At 37.4% G+C, this 19,980-nt stretch overlaps 1 protein-coding gene across 6 annotated transcripts in view; it reads left to right on the plus strand.

The window, feature by feature from the left end:
• Positions 1-19,667, plus strand: part of AP-1gamma (adaptor protein complex 1, gamma subunit) — a 113,628-nt gene extending 93,961 nt beyond the window's left edge. For 5 of the 6 annotated variants that reach the window (XM_053782806.2, XM_053782807.2, XM_053782804.2 and 2 more), the window contains 5 exons: positions 7,168-7,297; positions 7,629-7,847; positions 8,671-8,822; positions 9,208-9,300; positions 11,814-19,667. In XM_053782806.2, the coding sequence (XP_053638781.1) occupies positions 7,168-7,297; positions 7,629-7,847; positions 8,671-8,822; positions 9,208-9,300; positions 11,814-11,915 (696 nt within the window). In that variant the 3' untranslated portion in view covers positions 11,916-19,667. The remainder of the gene's footprint in view (positions 1-7,167; positions 7,298-7,628; positions 7,848-8,670; positions 8,823-9,207; positions 9,301-11,813) is intronic. The other variant, XM_053782809.2, reaches the window with a different exon arrangement.
• Positions 19,668-19,980: the final 313 nt, after the last annotated feature.

Raw genomic sequence — 19,980 nt, forward strand, 5'->3', positions numbered from 1 at the left:
TTGGGGATTTTCTTTCTTTTTTGGGTCACCCTGCCTCGGTGGGAGACGGCCGACTTGTTGAAAAAAAAAAAAAAAAAAAAAATTCAGGGAAACCGGTTATTTTCATATAGTCGGACTTGAGTCCTGGAAATGGGAAGTACAATGCCTGCACTTTAAAGGAGGGGTTTGGGATATTGGCAGTTTGGAGGGATATGTTGTGTATCTTTATATGTTTATGCTTCTAGACTGTTGTATTCTGAGCACCTCTGCAAAAACAGTGATAATGTGCGAGTGTGGTGAAAGTGTTGAATGATGATGAAAGTATTTTCTTTTTGGGGATTTTCTTTCTTTTTTGGGTCACCCTGCCTAGGTGGGAGACGGCCGACTTGTTGAAAAAAAAAAAAAAAAAAAAAAAATATACCTCAACGCACCACTCACCTTTTTTCCCTCATCAATTCTATGATTAACTTCATCCTTCATAAATCCATCCGCCGACACGTCAACTCCCAAGTATCTGAAAACATTCACTTCTTCCATACTCCTCCTCCCCAATTTGATATCCAACTTTTCTTTATCTAAATCATTTGATACCCTCATCACCTTATCTTTTCTATGTTCACTTTCAACTTTCTACCTTTACACACATTCCCAAACTCATCTACTAACCTTTGCAATTTTTCTTTAGAATCTCCCATAAGCACAGTATCATCAGCAAAAAGTAACTGTGTCAATTCCCATTTTGAATTTGATTCCCCAAAATTTAATCCCACCCCTCTCCCGAACACCCTAGCATTTACTTGTTTTACAACCCCATCTATAAATATATTAGCCATGGTGACATTACACATCCCTGTCTAAGACCTACTTTTACAGGGAAGTAGTCTCCCTCTCTTCTACACACCCTAACCTGAGCCTCACTATCCTCATAAAAACTCTTTACAGCATTTAATAACTTACCACCTATTCCATATACTTGCAACAACTGCCACATTGCTCCTCTATCCACTCTATCATATGCCTTTTCTAAATCCATAAATGCAATAAAAACTTCCCTACCTTTATGTAAATACTGTTCACATATATGCTTCAATGTAAACACTTGATCTACACATCCCCTACCCACTCTGAAACCTCCTTGCTCATCCGCAATCCTACATTCTCTCTTAACCTCTAATTCTTTCAATTATAACCCTACCATACACTTTTCCTGGTATACTCAGTAAACTTATTCCTCTATAATTTTTACAATCTCTTTTGTCCCCTTTCCCTTTATATAAAGGGACTATACATGCTCTCCACCAATCCCTAGGTACCTTCCCCTCTTTCATACATTTATTAAACAAAAGTACCAACCACTCCACCACTATATCCCTTCCCCCTGCTTTTAACATTTCTGTCATGATCCCATCAGTTCCAGCTGCTTTACCCCCTTTCATTCTACGTAATGCCTCACGTACCTCCCCCACACTTACATTCTGCTCTTCTTCACTCCTAAAAGATGGTATACCTCCCTGACCAGTGCATGAAATTACCGCCTCTCTTTCTTCTTTAACATTTAAAAGTTCCTCAAAATATTCTCGCCATCTACCTAATACCTCCATCTCCCCATCTACTAACTCCCCTACTCTATTTTTAACTGACAAATCCATACTTTCCCTAAGCTTTCTTAACTTGTTTAACTCACTCCAAAATTTTTTCTTTATTTTATTATCACACTGGCCGATTCCCACCAAGGCAGGGTGGCCCGAAAAAGAAAAACTTTCACCATCATTCACTCCATCACTGTCTTTCCAGAAGGGTGCTTTACACTACATTTTTTAAACTGCAACATTAACACCCCTCCTTCAGAGTGCAGACACTGTACTTCCCATCTCCAGGACTCAAGTCCGACCTGCCGGTTTCCCTGAACCCCTTCATAAATGTTACTTTGCTCACACTCCAACAACACGTCAAGTATTAAAAACCATTTGTCTCCATTCACTCCTATCAAACACGCTCACACATGCCTGCTGGAAGTCCAAGCCCCTCGCACACAAAACCTCCTGTACCCCCTCCCTCAAACCTTTCCTAGGCCGACCCCTACCCCGCCTTCCTTCCACTACAGACTGATACACTCTTGAAGTCATTCTGTTTCGCTCCATTCTCTCTACATGTCCGAACCACCTCAACAACCCTTCCTCAGCCCTCTGGACAACAGTTTTGGTAATCCCGCACCTCCTACTAACTTCCAAACTACGAATTCTCTGCATTATATTCACACCACACATTGCCCTCAGACATGACATCTCCACTGCCTCCAGCCTTCTCCTCGCTGCAACATTCATCACCCATGCTTCACACCCATATAAGAGCGTTGGTAAAACTATACTCTCATACATTCCCCTCTTTGCCTCCAAGGACAAAGTTCTTTGTCTCCACAGACTCCTAAGTGCACCACTCACCTTTTTCCCCTCATCAGTTCTATGATTCACCTCATCTTTCATAGACCCATCCGCTGACACGTCCACTCCCAAATATCTGAATACATTCACCTCCTCCATACTCTCTCCCTCCAATCTGATATCCAATCTTTCATCACCTAATCTTTTTGTTATCCTCATAACCTTACTCTTTCCTGTATTCACTTTTAATTTTCTTCTTTTGCACACCTACCAAATTCATCCACCAATCTCTGCAACTTCTCTTCAGAATCTCCCAAGAGCACAGTATCATCAGCAAAGAGCAACTGTGACAACTCCCACTTTGTGTGATTCTTTATCTTTTAACTCCACGCCTCTTGCCAAGACCCTCGCATTTACTTCTCTTACAACCCCATCTATAAATATATTAAACAACCACGGTGACATCACACATCCTTGACTAAGGTCTACTTTTACTGGGAAATAATTTCCCTCTTTCCTACATATTCTAACTTGAGCCTCACTATCCTCGTAAAAACCCTTCGCTGCTTTCAGTAACTTACCTCCTACACCATACACCTGCAACATCTGCCACATTGCACCCCTATCCACCCTGTCATACGCCTTTTCCAAATCCATAAATGCCACAAAGACCTCTTTAGCCTTGTCTAAATACTGTTCACTTATGTTTCACTGTAAACACCTGGTCCACACACCCCCTACCTTTCCTAAAGCCTCCTTGTTCATCTGCTATCCTATTCTCCGTCTTACTCTTAATTCTTTCAATAATAACTCTACCATACACTTTACTAGGTATACTCAACAGACATTTTTTTTTTTTTTTTTTTTTTTTTTTTTCAACAAGTCGGCCGTCTCCCACCGAGGCAGGGTGGCCCAAAAAAGAAAGAAAATCCCCAAAAAGAAAATACTTTCATCATCATTCAACACTTTCACCACACTCGCACATTATCACTGTTTTTGCAGAGGTGCTCAGAATACAACAGTCTAGAAGCATACACACATAAAGATACACAACATATCCCTCCAAACTGCCAATATCCCAAACCCCTCCTTTAAAGTGCAGGCATTGTACTTCCCATTTCCAGGACTCAAGTCCGACTATATGAAAATAACCGGTTTCCCTGAATCCCTTCACTAAATATTACCCTGCTCACACTCCAACAGATCGTCAGGTCCCAAGTACCATTCGTCTCCATTCACTCCTATCTAACACGCTCACGCACGCTTGCTGGAAGTCCAAGCCCCTCGCCCACAAAACCTCCTTTACCCCCTCTCTCCAACCCTTTCGAGGACGACCCCTACCCCGCCTTCCTTCCCCTATAGATTTATATGCTTTCCATGTCATTCTACTTTGATCCATTCTCTCTAAATGACCAAACCACCTCAACAACCCCTCTTCTGCCCTCTGACTAATACTTTTATTAACTCCACACCTTCTCCTAATTTCCACACTCCGAATTTTCTGCATAATATTTACACCACACATTGCCCTTAAACAGGACATCTCCACTGCCTCCAACCGTCTCCTCGCTGCTACATTTACCACCCAAGCTTCGCACCCATATAAAAGTGTTGGTACTACTATACTTTCATACATTCCCTTCTTTGCCTCCATAGATAACGTTTTTTGACTCCACATATACCTCAACGCACCACTCACCTTTTTTCCCTCATCAATTCTATGATTAACCTCATCCTTCATAAATCCATCCGCCGACACGTCAACTCCCAAGTATCTGAAAACATTCACTTCTTCCATACTCCTCCTCCCCAATTTGATATCCAATTTTTCTTTATCTAAATCATTTGACACCCTCATCACCTTACTCTTTTCTATGTTCACTTTCAGCTTTCTACCTTTACACACATTCCCAAACTCATCCACTAACCTTTGCAATTTTTCTTTAGAAGCTCCCATAAGCACAGTATCATCAGCAAAAAGTAACTGTGTCAATTCCCATTTTGAATTTGATTCCCTAAAATTTAATCCCACCCCTCTCCCGAACACCCTAGCATTTACTTCCTTTACAACCCCATCTATAAATATATTAAACAACCATGGTGACATTACACATCCCTGTCTAAGACCTACTTTTACCGGGAAATAGTCTCCCTCTCTTCTACACACCCTAACCTGAGCCTCACTATCCTCATAAAAACTCTTTACAGAATTTAATAACTTACCACCTATTCCATATACTTGCAACATCTGCCACATTGCTCCTCTATCCACTCTATCATATGCCTTTTCTAAATCCATAAATGCAATAAAAACTTCCCTACCTTTATCTAAATACTGTTCACATATATGCTTCAATGTAAACACTTGATCTACACATCCCCTACCCACTCTGAAACCTCCTTGCTCATCCGCAATCCTACATTCTGTCTTACCTCTAATTCTTTCAATTATAACCCTACCGTACACTTTTCCTGGTATACTCAGTAAGCTTATTCCTCTATAATTTTTACAGTCTCTTTTGTCCCCTTTCCCTTTATATAAAGGGACTATACATGCTCTCCGCCAATCCCTAGGTACCTTCCCCTCTTTCATACATTTATTGAACAAAAGTACCAACCACTCTAACACTATATCCCCCCCTGCTTTTAACATTTCTGTCATGATCCCATCAGTTCCAGCTGCTTTACCCCCTTTCATTTTACGTAATGCCTCACGTACCTCCCCCACACTTACATTCTGCTCTTCTTCACTCCTAAAAGATGGTATACCTCCCTGACCAGTGCATGAAATTACTGCCTCTGTTTCTTCCTTAACATTTAAAAGTTCCTCAAGATATTCTCGCCATCTACCTAATACCTCCGTCTCCCCATCTACTAACTCCCCTACTCTGTTTTTAACTGACAAATCCATATTTTCCCTAGGCTTTCTTAACTTGTTTAACTCACTCCAAAATTTTTTCTTATTTTCATTAAAATTTCTTGACAGTGCCTCTCCCACTCTATCATCTGCTCTCCTTTTGCACTCTCTCACCACTCTCTTTACCTTTCTTTTACTCTCCATATATTCTGCTCTTCTTATAACACTTCTGCTTTGTAAAAACCTCTCATAAGCTACCTTTTTCTCTTTTATCACACCCTTTACTTCATCATTCCACCAATCACTCCTCTTTCCTCCTGCACCCACCCTCCTATAACCACAAACTTCTGCCCCACATTCTAATACTGCATTTTTAAAACTATTCCAACCCTGTTCAACCCCCCCATTACTCATCTTTGCACTATCCCACCTTTCTGCCAATAGTCGCTTATATCTCACCCGAACTTCCTCCTCCCTTAGTTTATACACTTTCACCTCCCTCTTACTTGTTGTTGCCACCTTCCTCTTTTCCCATCTACCTCTTACTCTAACTGTAGCTACAACTAAATAATGATCTGATATATCAGTTGCCCCTCTATAAACATGTACATCCTGGAGCCTACCCATCAACCTTTTATCCACCAATACATAATCTAATAAACTACTTTCATTACGTGCTACATCATACCTTGTATATTTATTTATCCTCTTTTTCATAAAATATGTATTACTTATTACCAAATTTCTTTCTACACATAGCTCAATTAAAGGCTCCCCATTTACATTTACCCCTGGCACCCCAAATTTACCTACTACTCCCTCCATAACATTTTTACCCACTTTAGCATTGAAATCCCCAACCACCATTACTCTCACACTTGATTCAAAACTCCCCACGTATTCACTCAACATTTCCCAAAATCTCTCTCTCTCCTCTACACTTCTCTCTTCTCCAGGTGCATACTTGCTTATTATAACCCACTTTTCACACCCAATCTTTATTTTACTCCACATAATCCTTGAATTAATACATTTATAGTCCTTTTCCTGCCATAGCTTATCCTTCAATATTATTGCTACTCCTTCTTTAGCTCTAACTATTTGAAACCCCTGACCTAATCCCATTTATTCCTCTCCATTGAAACTCTCCCACCCCCTTCAGCTTTGTTTCACTTAAAGCCAGGACATCCAGCTTCTTCTCATTCATAACATCTACAATCATCTCTTATCATTTGCACAACATCCACGCACATTCAGACTTCCCACTTTGACAATTTTCTTCTTCTTATTCTTTTTAGTAATCTTTACAGGAAAAGGGGTTACTAGCCCATTGTTCCTGGCATTTTAGTCGACTTTTACAACACGCATGGCTTATGGAGGAAAGATTCTTATTCTGCTTCCCCATGGATATAAAAGGAAAAGTAATAAGACCAAGAACTATTAAGATAAAATTAAAGAAAACTCGGATGAGTGTGTATAAATAAACGTGTACATGTATGTGTAGTGTGACCTAAGTGTAAGTAGAAGTAGCAAGACATACCTGTAATCTTGCATATTTATGAGACAGACAAAAGACACCAGCAATCCTACCATAATGTAAAACAATTACAGGCTTTCGTTTTACACTCACTTGGCAGGACGGTAGTACCTCCCTGGGTGGTTGCTGTCTACCAACCTACTACCTATTTTTCATTAATTTGAGTTGCCAATTAGTACTTTCCTGAGTTGCTACTTACGAGTAGTAATGCAGATATATGGTGATTCATAGTTTTTATTTAGGAGTGACCTTTTTTGATGACTGGGAGAAATTAGGGACTTTTTCATTTTTTATAAACAAAAGTTCATCAATATATGACACAGGAGATGTTTTATTTGGAATAAAAGTAAAACAGTTATACCCTTAATGTACATTCATACATTAAGTACATGGATTTTGTTTTATTATCTCAGAATGCACTACTTGACCTACTGGGGGGGATGGAGCCAGGAGACAGTGATACCATCAAGTCAACTAGCACATCGATTTCTCTCACTGTTGCCTCAACTCCTTCAGTTAATGCTGATATATTGGACTTATTAGGTAAGCATTACTTCAATTTCAACTGTATCTGTATCTTTTTTCATTTTATTGTAATAATTATCAGAAATTACAAAAGGACTTTGTGGATATTGTGTTTTTGTGATGCCTTTGACATGAAATTTATGGAAGTTGCATGAATTTATATTTTGTAAAATTGTACTGAGAGAGATTGGTTAGCTAGAAAATTATTAAAAGTTTGTTATTGTAGTTAGTCATCATTAATCATTTATGCAAAAATGCATCATCATTATTGGCCTTCATACATCATTTGTGAGGTTACATCATTGTAGTGGACCATTTTGCATCATTTTAATGATAGGCTACATTACAGGAGGGTTGGACTCTGGCCCTGCAGCATCAGTACCAACCACCAATATGAATGAAGCCCCCCCAACCCAGCTACCCAATTCTAGTAATGCTGCCTACCTACTAGATGGCCTGCTCAATAACTCAACCCCTATAATTTCATCTCCCAGCTCTCCGGTCACAAACTCTGCAGGCACCATTCCCACCAGTAACTCAATTTACCCATTAGTCCTCCAAAAGTCAAGTGAGTCCTAGTCCTTAGTTTGTGCTTCTCTGTAAAGTTGGATAAATGCTAAAACTGAAAAATTGAGACATATTTGCTGTAAATATTTTGATCAGATATTCGGCATTTTTTCCCTAGGTGGAAAATCTCTGGTGTGGTAACTGAGTACAGTGATACCTCGGTATACATCCAAGGTCCTTCTCTTTTCTGTCTCTTTTCTCTATTTGGACCTGGTTGAAGCTAACTAGGTTTGATTTTTACTAAAAATCTGTCCAAAAACTTTGCTTCTATCATCTCCTCAGGATGTTTCGGAAATGACATTATCTGGTCGTTCCAGACAATGCTATTATGGCTTGTTTGGGCTTTGTTGGGGTGGTACTTTTCTGCAAAATTTTTGATGTCCATCCATTTGGCAAAGATTTCCTTGATTAATGAAGTAGGGGCTTCCTCTATCTCCTCTTCACAGAGAATTAGAGCACGGGTTGTTCACTGAATGGTAGCAGCGGGCGTACTGGCGCTAGTGGGCAGTCATGATTTTTTCTCAAGAGAGAGGTAAACAAGGGTAGCACACGGTGTCATGACTCATTTTGACCCTTACAAGTTCTATCATGCGAGTCGTATTTCAAACGAAGGTTATATACCAAGCAAAAATTTTCGCGTCCAGACAGGATGTATACTAAGTTGGACTTATTTCAAAGTGGACGTATACTGAGGTACTGCTGTATTTAAAGAAAAGTCATAGCAAGTAATTTAAATAATAGTGTAATTAAAACTTAATGTATAAACTAATAGACATAGAATTTAGCATCTTGCATCATATTAAATTATTAATGTATGTTCACAGGTATACCTGGTATCACTGCATATGATAAAAATGGAATACGATTGGATATGGCATTTGAGTTGCAGGAAACCCTCATTACTATCAACTTGATAGCATCTAACAACACTGGAGCACAGGTCACAGACTTCCTCTTCCAAGCTGCTGTACCCAAGGTAATTTTTTCTTTTTGTGCAGATAATACATTTATGACTGGGTGCCACAGACTCTTCACCCTTCTACTAACATACAGGCATATAATTATTGCTAGAAACAGAGGATTGGTTACAGGTTGTGATGTCTATGTAGACCTTCAGGCTCTGGGCAGCAACAGCCTGGCTGATCAGGCAATCAACAAGTACTGTTACAGTACCTAGTTAAGTTTTCTTGACCTTAGGAATCTGGAGTTATTCTCTTGTTTCAAGTCTGATTGCTTCCCATTCCTCAAATGCCTTTTGACCTCTACAGGTTTAGATTTTCCCCGTTGTATAATAATGATAATAATAATAATACTGTAACTATAATGTTTTGCCCGCTTTAAATTCAACTTGGCATTTGCAGTCAATACAGCTGCAGATGTTGAATCCCAGTGGAACTAATATGGCTCCAACTGCTTCATTGACTCAACTGATCAAGGTTAACAACCCTAACAAGGTGAGTACATGAAAATAAACACACAAGCACTGGAAACTAAAAAAAAAAAAAATTTTCTCTAAATTAAACACTGTAGCTAGGGTACCAGATTTTCCTCATGGGCTCATTAACCCTTAAACTGTCCAAATGTAGATCTACGTTTCTTCAATATTTGAAAGTATGTAAAAAAAGTAGCTCTTTTTTTTTTTTACATTTGAAAACGTGTAAAAAACTTTGAACGTTTTTTTTTTTACTATGTAAAAAAAAAAAACGAAGGTCTACTTTTGGAGCACTACGCATGTGAACGTAAATATGTTTGGACAGTTTAAGGGTTAAGGAAATGACTTGATGGAGAGAAGGTAAGACATTTTTAGTACATGGATGTATATTTTTTAATGTTTATGTTGAATACTAAACCTATTCTCACCAATATGTGGGTGCAGGGGTTGATTCTTAGCTCCTGCCCTGTCTTGCTTTGCTTCCTGCCAGATTCACTCTTTTTAGCCATGTGGGCCTTATCATGCCTGCTCTTAAGACTGTATGGAGCCTGCATCCACTTGTTAATCTAGGTCATTTCACTTCTCAATCACCCTGAGACTGAAGCAGTACTTCATGACATCCCTGTGGCTTATATGTTATCTGCCTCTCAAACAGCCCGTCCCTGTCTACCCTACGAGTTCCTCTCAGTATTTTGTATGTTATCGTGTATTCTCTGGTCTTCCTGTCCTCTAGTGCTGGTAGATTCAGTTCTGTTAGCCTTTCTTCATAGCTCATGCCCCTTAGTTCTGCTTTTTCAGGCGTGGGTTCCATGCCAGTGGTGTATACCCCAAAATGGGCTAGACATACATTGTATGAAACACTCAGAATGACTTGCAAAGATTTTTGAAGGCCACTCTGATTTGTCAAGTGAGCATTGGCTGTGTAGGTTATTTGGTTAATGTGAGCCTCTGGCGATATGGTAAGCACTACGCTTATTCCCAGGTCTTTATCTCTGAATGTGGTCTGCAGCCTCTGTTTCCCGTTTAGTGGTAGGGAAGTTGATGGAGGAACAAGAGCTCCTGATTTCACTGGTACCATGATATACTGTGTAGAGCCTCCTGACCTTAGATTTTCTTCAAATTTATGAATAGATTGAAGAAGCCAAAGATTTGTGCTGAGGTCAAAAATATTGGCAGGTAGCAGATTTAAGGTTTGAAAAATTGCGCATGCTAGTATGTTGGGCCCAGTCATTAGTTGGATGCTAATATATGTTGGATGCAGTTAAAAGGTTAAAGGCCATGATTGAGCCATTAAAAGAGAGAGAGAGAGAGAGAGAGAAAGAAATAACTATTGAAATAAACCCATATTTCTTTTACCAAATTGTACCACTAAATAAAAGCATGCTGCACTACACATGCATTAAAATACCATAAACCAACAATTAATGTAGTAGGTTTTGCTCATTTACCTCTATGCTTAATTGTTTTTATTTGATATACTTTAATATTAATGTATAAATCATTTCATTTGATTTATCAAGTGATTTAGATAAAGAAAAATTGGATATCAAATTGGGGAGGAGGAGGAGTATGGAAGAAGTGAACGTTTTCAGATACTTGGGAGTTGACATGTCGGCGGATGGATTTATGAAGGATGAGGTTAATCATAGAATTGATGAGGGAAAAAAGGTGAGTGGTGCATTGAGGTATATGTGGAGTCAAAAAACTTTATCTATGGAGGCAAAGAAGGGAATGTATGAAAGTATAGTAGTACCAACACTCTTATATGGGTGTGAAGCTTGGGTTGTGAATGCAGCAGCGAGGAGGTGGTTGGAGGCAGTGGAGATGTCCTGTCTAAGGGCAATGTGTGGTGTAAATATTATGTAGAAAATTCGGAGTGTGGAAATTAGGAGAAGGTGTGGAGTTAATAAACGTATTAGTCAGAGGGCTGAAGAGGGGTTGTTGAGGTGGTTTGGTCATTTAGAGAGAATGGATCAAAGTAGAATGACATGGAGAGCATTTAAATCTGTAGGAGAAGGAAGGCGGGGTAGGGGTCGTCCTCGAAAAGGTTGGAGAGAGGGGGTAAAGGAGGTTTTGTGGGCGAGGGGCTTGGACTTCCAGCAGGCGTGCATGAGCGTGTTCGATAGGAGTGAATGGAGACGAATGGTATTTGGGACCTGACAATCTGTTGGATTGTGAGCAGGGTAATATTTAGTGAAGGGATTCAGGGAAACTGGTTATTTTTATATAGCCAGACTTGAGTCCTGGAAATGGGAAGTACAATGCCTGCACTCTAAAGGAAGGGCTTGGGATATTAGCAGTTTGGAGGGATATGTTGTCTTTATACATCTATGCTTCTAAACTGTTATGTTCTGAGCACCTTTGCAAAAACAGTGATTATGTGTGAGTGAGGTGAAAGTGTTGAATGATGATGAAAGTATTTTCTTTTTGGGGATTTTCTTTCTTTTTGGGTCACCCTGCCTCCGTGGGAGACGGCCGACTTGTTAAAAAAAAAAAAGAATGTATAAATGTATTAATATGCTTTTCTCTTTTCAGGTGCCACTGAGGATGAGAATAAAATTATCATGGTTAGCTAATGGGTCACCTGTTCAAGACCAGGGAGAAATTAGCAATTTTCCTTCAGCACTATGGCAGTGACACTACCCATACTTCCATTACCCTAGCTACCACATTCACCTTTCTCCTGGCTCCCTCTTTTCATCCCGTGTATACATCCCAGGTTTTAGCGTACCTGTGTCCTATCTTGCTCTTTGTCTTGGTCTACCCAGAATTGCATTGCCTTCTGAGTATTCAAAGAGCCATTTTCTCAGCAATCCAGTTAGAGTTTCAACCATAATTAATTTGATCATTGCTCGGGAATCTTCCACATTTCTGTCATCGTTGCCATCGTGTATTTCATCAAATGTCATTTATGGAATTTTTTTCTCCCTTATATCATTAATAATTATGAAAATATTTATTTACATTTTTTCTGTACAACTTCTCTGTTCTCTAAATTTATTAATTCATAGCCTCAAGTGGTTAGTAATACACTGGTTCTATCAAAGAATCTCTATCTCTTCTTGTTCACTAGTTAGTATTCATCCATTACAACTTGTTTTTCCTTCTGTATGTATCTTATCCTCACCAAACAGGACAACAAAATTTTGGTTCTTATTCCCCTCAGTATGTTGTAAACCTGCACAGAGTCATCTATCAGCTAATTTATTTGTTTTATTGCAAGTGTTACATTCACCTTATGCCTTAATGGCATCCTTCCCGTCCTTCCTCCTCCACTGCATAAATGTATCATACCCACACTGTGTACCATTAATGATGAGGTGACAGTGATGAGGATTTGCAGTCTGCAATCAGTTTTGTTGTCTCTTGAATGTCAGTTGGAATTCAGTTTAACATCTTTATAATACATAGAATTTGTTTGATTTTAATAGTGTCCATAATTTTTTGAATCAAGAATATATAAAATAAAGTGAAAAGTACAGTATGTGTACATACAGTAGATGCCCACATAACAAGGTAGTTGTGTTCCTGAAAACTCTCTTAAGCGAATTCTGTTTTACATGAAATGAAAAACTTGTTTGAAAGATTACCAAAAATGCCAAGGAAATTGTTTACTAAATGTCAAAAGAAACTGCTATTTTTCTTAATTTAAAATTCTAGTTACTGTTGCTTGTTGAAATGCAACTATGTGACAAGTTAAAATTCCTTACATAATCATGTGACAGGCTACTGCCACTACTATCACTGTCTATCAGCATTGGCAAAATTAATTCTCATTTCCATAATAGATTGTTCCAGACATATAGGAACTTGTATGCCTATATCAGATATATACTAAAGGTGATTGTATTTAAAAAAAAATAGACAAGAAGCATATAGTTGTATTATAATTGTGTTTTTGTTAATGTTGGGAGTTTTTGAAGGTCACCATACACACAAACACACTCACTGAAAGTCCCTCCTTGCTGAAAGTCCCAGCTATGATGCAGACTTTTTGACACCTTGTATTGGAAACTAACTTATTGCTCTAATTATATTTTACCTTCAACACACACCACTACCCCCATTAACCCTTATTCTTGCTCACTCCACTAACCCTTACTTTTGCACACTCCTGTTCCACTCTTGTTCCTGACTTCTGCATATTCCTTCTTTAGCACAGCCCATGCTGCAGTGCTGCATGACCATTCTGAATTTAGGACTTAGTTTGATGATTGTTATTATTATTGAGGCCCACCATAGCTTATGTCATATTCAACCCTTCTTTCAGTCATGTGGTGGACTGATAAAGCAACAGTTGGGATGACCCTTAAACCCAACAGTAACAAATGTTTTTCGTGAGAATCATATTTTCACTCCACAACTTTCTTGTTAAATAACTTTTTTCAGTCTTTATATTATCAATTACCAACATACCAACTGTTGACAGATGTATAAATGCAACTAAGATAGGTAAATGACTGTTAAAGGCATGGGAATGTATAATTACAATGTAATTTTAGGTTATTAATTTTCACCACCCCACCTTCATTATAAACCTGAAATACCTTAATTTCATTAGATGCCATAAGAGTTTCAGGCTTAATTTTCTTGGCATCTCTAGCATCACTGGTATTCCTCTTGGGTGCCATAGTTAATATTCAGAGACAGGATAGATTGATGAAAATGTCAAAAAATTCATTGAATAACTAGGCTAAATAAGAACTTGGCATGCATGCATGGTGGATGCCTGCATTGAAGATTACCTACAACAGTTACACTACACCTGCAGATAATACTTGCCCATAGACAGACTGAGATGCATAGGGAAGGGAAACTACTGTATCCAACAGTGTGTTCTCATTGGAATTGGTGTGTAAGGTGAGCAGAGACTTATTTTTCCCTAAATTTATATCATGATATGGCATTTTAGATTTTTTTTCCTGTACAATGTGGTAATGGAAAACAAAATATAATTATTTTATTGGTAACAATGTGAACACCTATTATGTGAGTGAATAGGTGAGAGTGCGAGAGTGAATGAGCGAGAGAAAATGACTGTGCACATGTGCGCATGCACCTGTATATGGTTGCAGGGGTTGAGTCACAGCTGTTGGGAGTGGCTTCTAATCTGTTGTATCTGAGTGCCTCTGCAAACACAGTGATTGTGTGAATGATGGTGAAGGTGATTTTCTTTTTTTGGGTCACCCTGCCTCAGTGGGAGACAGCTGACGTGTTGAAGAAAAAAATACATAATATTTTTCAAATGCACACACACAATACATACGCGTACGCACACACACTACATGCGCTTACTCACAATACACACATATACACACAATACATACATGCACGCAATACACACATGCACTTGCAATACACACACGCACTTGCAGTACACACGCACTCACAATACACACGCACTCACAATACACACGCACTCACAATACACACGCACTCACAATACACACACACACACGCAATACACACACACATGAATAACCCACATTGTACAGTATAGAAAAAAGTGCATATACTTTGTATACAGTAGGACTGCTGTATCTGCAGGTCTGGTTTCCGTGGTTTCAGTTATGTGGTTTACCCAGGCCCAAAAATAACAATTAAGCAGTGATGTGGTAGTTCTTCTAAGGCTAACAGAAGCTGTGAAGTGCTTCCCATCAGTAAAAAAGTGCTAATTCTTGACTTTGTGTAATTTATCAGTTGAACTTTATCGTAGTTACGTATGTAAATGAAAAATGACTGTATAGGGTTTGCTACTATTTACGGTTTCAGGTATCCGCTGTAGGTCTTGGAATGTATCCCCCATGAATATTGAGGGGAGGGGTCCTACTGTATACTAAGCTACTTGGATATAAGCACTTAATATATATTTAAATGTGTTTAAATGTGTCAGGTGCACACTAAGTACAGTAATAAACCTGGTATGTTTATAATAATGTTTGATTAATGTTTCCAGCAGAGCATAGTGGGTCAGGGTGTATTCAGTTTTATGTGACCTCTGTTTTTCATGCAAAATTTATATTCCAGCAAGGCCTAGGAACCAAGGGTGCCATAAGATCAGTGTTGTACCTGTATTATTGTTACTCTGATGCCACCTGCCAGTGTGGTCACATCCATAATTATAATGCTAAACAAATATTGTACTTCCTACATTTTTAATAATGAATTACTGTAACTTGAATTCATTAGAGATGGGCTGGCCTAAAATATTTATGAAGGCCATGGACTAATTTTTTGTTGGTCAATTATGTTCCTTATGTATGTCCAAATCCTCTGTAAATGTTATGTTTGGTTCCCCATCTATTAAGAATCTGACGAATTTAAACTAGATTAATTCAGATATGAATAAAATAATATAGTACTTATTTACCAATAGTTGTGGATGTGAACACAGTGATGGGATGGGTGGAGTCAGTTTGCAAGGGCAGTAGGCCTACTGCAGTGTTACTTTTTTGTGTATGCACCTCATATGTTTGCATATGTATATTAGGGGTTCCTTCCAACTGGTTTAGTATCATCTGAAGAGGGCTCTCTAGTTAAGCTCAAAATATTCAGATTATTCTTATTACCCATACAGTCAGTGTATGGTTCACTCAGTGTTACAGTATGCTTTTTTTAGGCAGAGTTTGTCAGACAAATCAAATTTACCAAAAAAGTAAGATCTTTCAGAAAATGAATTTATATTTCTGAATTAACATGGTATGTATATAAATTTTGAATATTGTGCCAAACTAACTTAGAAACCTAACTTTATTATAATTAACTTAACCCTTTGAGGGTCCGTCCCGTAGATCTACGGCTTTACGTTCAGGGTCCAAACCGTAGATCTACGTCATGAGCTCAGCTCACTCTGATAACCTGAGTGCTACATTTGGGCCTAGATATGAGAGAATACATCTATGTGGTATGTGTGCACCACATAAAACAGATCCTGCAGCACGCTGTGTATAATGAGAGAAAAAAACTGAAATCATGATTTTTCGATTAAAACAGCGACTTTGCAGTGTCTTTTCGTATGTTTTTTATAGTTCTATTTGTGATTTCTTGGTCTCATTTGATAGAATGGAAGACATATTACAGAAATAGAGATGATTTTGATTGGTTTTCGCACTGGAAATGGCTTGAAACTAAGCTCAAAGTAGCAGAAATGTTAAATTTTTGCCGATATTCAAGAGTAAACAAACGACCTCACACGTCTAATACACGCCAGCTGGTGGATCTAATATGCATTCACAAATATGGTGATGATATTTATACAATTATTACAGTATTGCATAACAGTAAATCTTCTATTTTTTGGTGTGAATAAAAATTCAATATGTGAATAAAAAATCAAAATGGAATTTATTTGTAAAGCCTCAAAACGTAACTAATGAACAGAGGAAATGTTAGTTTAGTTCCAGGAATACCTACATTGTTTATTCTGGACCCTATTTTGAAATTGGAATATTTTGAACTTTGTGTTAAATTGGCCAAATTAACAATTTCCGATCACTTTAATTTGTAGTTGAAACAGTTGACTTGGTGATTTCTTGTGCTCAGTCGATAGAATAGAAGTAATACTAGTGAAATAGCTAAGAATTTGGTTGACTGGAATAATGTAATTGGCCTAAAATGGGAGTCAAAGTCGGCAAAATCGCCGATTCGTAAATATCGCTGACACATCAAAATTCGCAAGAGCATAATTTCGTCAATTTTCCATAAAATTTCATACTTTTTGTTTTATTACCTTCACAAAAAGATTCTCTACCATTTCATAAGAAAAAATAACAAATTTTTTTTTTTTAAATTCTTGGACACTGGGGCACCACTTCAGATTTGGGCCTTGGACCCTGAAGGGGTTAATATGGCTTAATCCTACCTAAATCAGGCCTGAATTTAGATTTTATTTATTAATAATGATGTACAAGTTCGGGTTTATTCTTAGTTGCTATAACAATGAATTTACTAGTTTGGTGGATTTAGTGCATTGTTTTGATTATCATAATTTTCTTGTTTGGCAACATGATTATTGCATTATAAGCCAAGTCTGCAAGTTCTGCTTAAATAGCACAGGTAGACTGTGTTAATATTATATTTAATTAATATTACCTTGTAATAATACATTTTAATACATGCTTTTGAAAGGTCACTGTTATTAAAACACTAGTACTGTACTTAAATAATTTTTTACAGTTTAATCACAAAAAGACTACATGGAATTTAATGAACAGATTTGCCAAAAGATAATATTCAAGGGGTGAGAGGTTAGTAGTACAGTTAATGAGTTTTGAGTTTTACATATATTGCTCATGACAGCACAGGCTGAATGGGATTGTGTGGCTTCTGTAAGCACTCCATTTGTATTATAACTTGTAAAGAATCAGTATTTTTCTTTATTTTCATTATGGGTTATCCATAGTTTTATATGCTTTGTTAAAGACCCAAGGATTTGTGACATGGCTTAGTGTTCAGTTAGTTGACAGAAAACAGGAATGATGCTGGACTCATTAATGAAGCCTTAACTCTTCTAGTGTTGAGTCCTGAGAATAAGTGTGGCTAGTAATTTGATAGTGTGATAAAATTTTAAGAAAGGTTAGTGATTTTGTGTGTGGATGTTCCAAGACTTTGGTCTAAATTCTCCTAGGTTGGTGCAGTCCAACTCTGGCATCTTACATTAGACATGTCAACACATTTATGCAAGACATTTGTTTTAATCCAGTGTTTTTTGTTGTACTTAATGTTTTGTTGCATGCATGGAGCCATGTATTAAAAAAAGAATTAGCTCTTACAACTAAAAATTTGTCATGATAAATTTTGTTAATATTTATAATCTTTGTAAATCTATTATTGGTTGCCTTTTCAAAATTTTTGCTATTCTACTTAGAGCTAAGAGGGTATCTTGATGTGTAATACACATGTATATTTACTTTCCCTTACTTTTTAGTCTACCAAATAATTATATCTGGTACAACTTTTGAGTTGTGTACTCTCTCTAAAGTGTTCCTTGTTGATATTGTATGTGCCAGATGCTGTCTTGTATCTGCAGCTGTAACAAGATGAGCAATTCTTGTTGAGATATTAAAGTTTTTCTTACTTTGTGATACTAATTGTTTGCACGCAAATAACTTTCTCTAGCTGAAAGGTTACAACAATATCAATACATGTCCTTTGACCTACTTTTTCTTGTTTGACAAATCTATAGGTCTCATTTTATGATAAGTCTGGTTCCTGTAAATATTTCAGAAAATATAAGCTGAGTTAGGTGTTAAGTAATTGTTGTAAATATTTGTTATAAAGTGATGCACTGAGGGGAGAGCTTTAAAGTGTGACCTAAGCTCAGCTGTCATTTCTGGCTGTAACAAATAAAGTCCATCCACATAACCCCAAATACTTTTATGTTTTTCATGTACAATTCCAGCTAAAAAAAATTATTATTTTTATTATGCATATGGTTATGGAGTAAAAATTTGTTGGAACAAATTTGTGCTCAAGGTACTGTGTGAATATGTCTAGTTTGTGTGATGTGAATAGTGAAATGGCCTTTTTACTGATTGGGGATAAGCTGATAATCCTTGGTCCTGTCAGTTATTACATTGTTGCAGAGCAGGACCCTTAGACCCAAGAATTCTATATTTTGTGCAGTCACAGGTATAAAACCTGTTGTATTAAATTTATGTAATGTTTGTATATTTTATGTCACTTAGAAATATTGTATCTATATATTGTTTGATAAAGTACTTCAGTTATAAGGAAAAATTGTATATAAAACTTCCAGAGCTGCTGTAAAAAAGTCAGGGAAAAAATCTTTGCCACACCCAGACAAAACAGTTATGGGACAATAGTTGAAAACAGAGAGTATGGTTAGGGCCCTTGAGTCTATTTTTTGAGGATTTATTATAAACTATAGTGTGCTGAAAAGAAACCTGTAGAATTGAAGCAACTTTAAATAACTGTTTATTTTTCTAAAACTTTTATCCTTTTATTACTAGACCCTTATCTACTGTATATAGTAACCTTATCTTAAAACAGTTTGGGTTTTTAAGTGATAAATTGTATTTCATTCTGTTAAGACTCAGACTTTAACATTTCATTCTTGAACTCTCAAAAGGAGGGCATTCAGGAGTGCCATTTTATTGGCAAACATATATATTAACACTGGTTTTTCCAGTTTAATTAAGGATGCAAGTGACTACTGTTCATGAACATGCAGTGTTATTTATGGATGTTTGTAGCAGTTGAAGCAGCAGGCTCTAATGGTTGTTTAACCCCATAACACTTAGTCTTGGGTGTAGGCATTGCTTGACAGTAGGCAAGGTCCACTAAGCCATTCCATGTTCTCTGGTGATGTAAATGAGCCATCTGGTATGTCATATTGATCATTTTGGGAAAAATAAATTTATCAATGAATTTTTATAATGTTGTTTTCCTTCTGTGATGTATACTTTTATCACTTTGCTCATGAAACGTCAAACCATTGGAGGATATTTAGAGCTTCTTTTTTATTATAATAACAATAATGGAGGTCATTTAGTAGAGGTTACGCTGTATAGTCCTTGTGGCTTAGCGCTTCTTTTTGATTATAATAATAATAGTAGAGGTTACTGCCTCTGTTCTTGATATTATTATTATAATCACAGGGAAGTGCTAAACCCATAGGATTATACAGCACATGTGGGGGGGGGGTGGAAGGTATTCAGGCTCAATTCAGGGAACTGGAGCA

This window comes from Cherax quadricarinatus, chromosome 28 (genome assembly GCF_038502225.1).
Source record: "Cherax quadricarinatus isolate ZL_2023a chromosome 28, ASM3850222v1, whole genome shotgun sequence".
NCBI lineage: Eukaryota > Metazoa > Arthropoda > Malacostraca > Decapoda > Parastacidae > Cherax > Cherax quadricarinatus.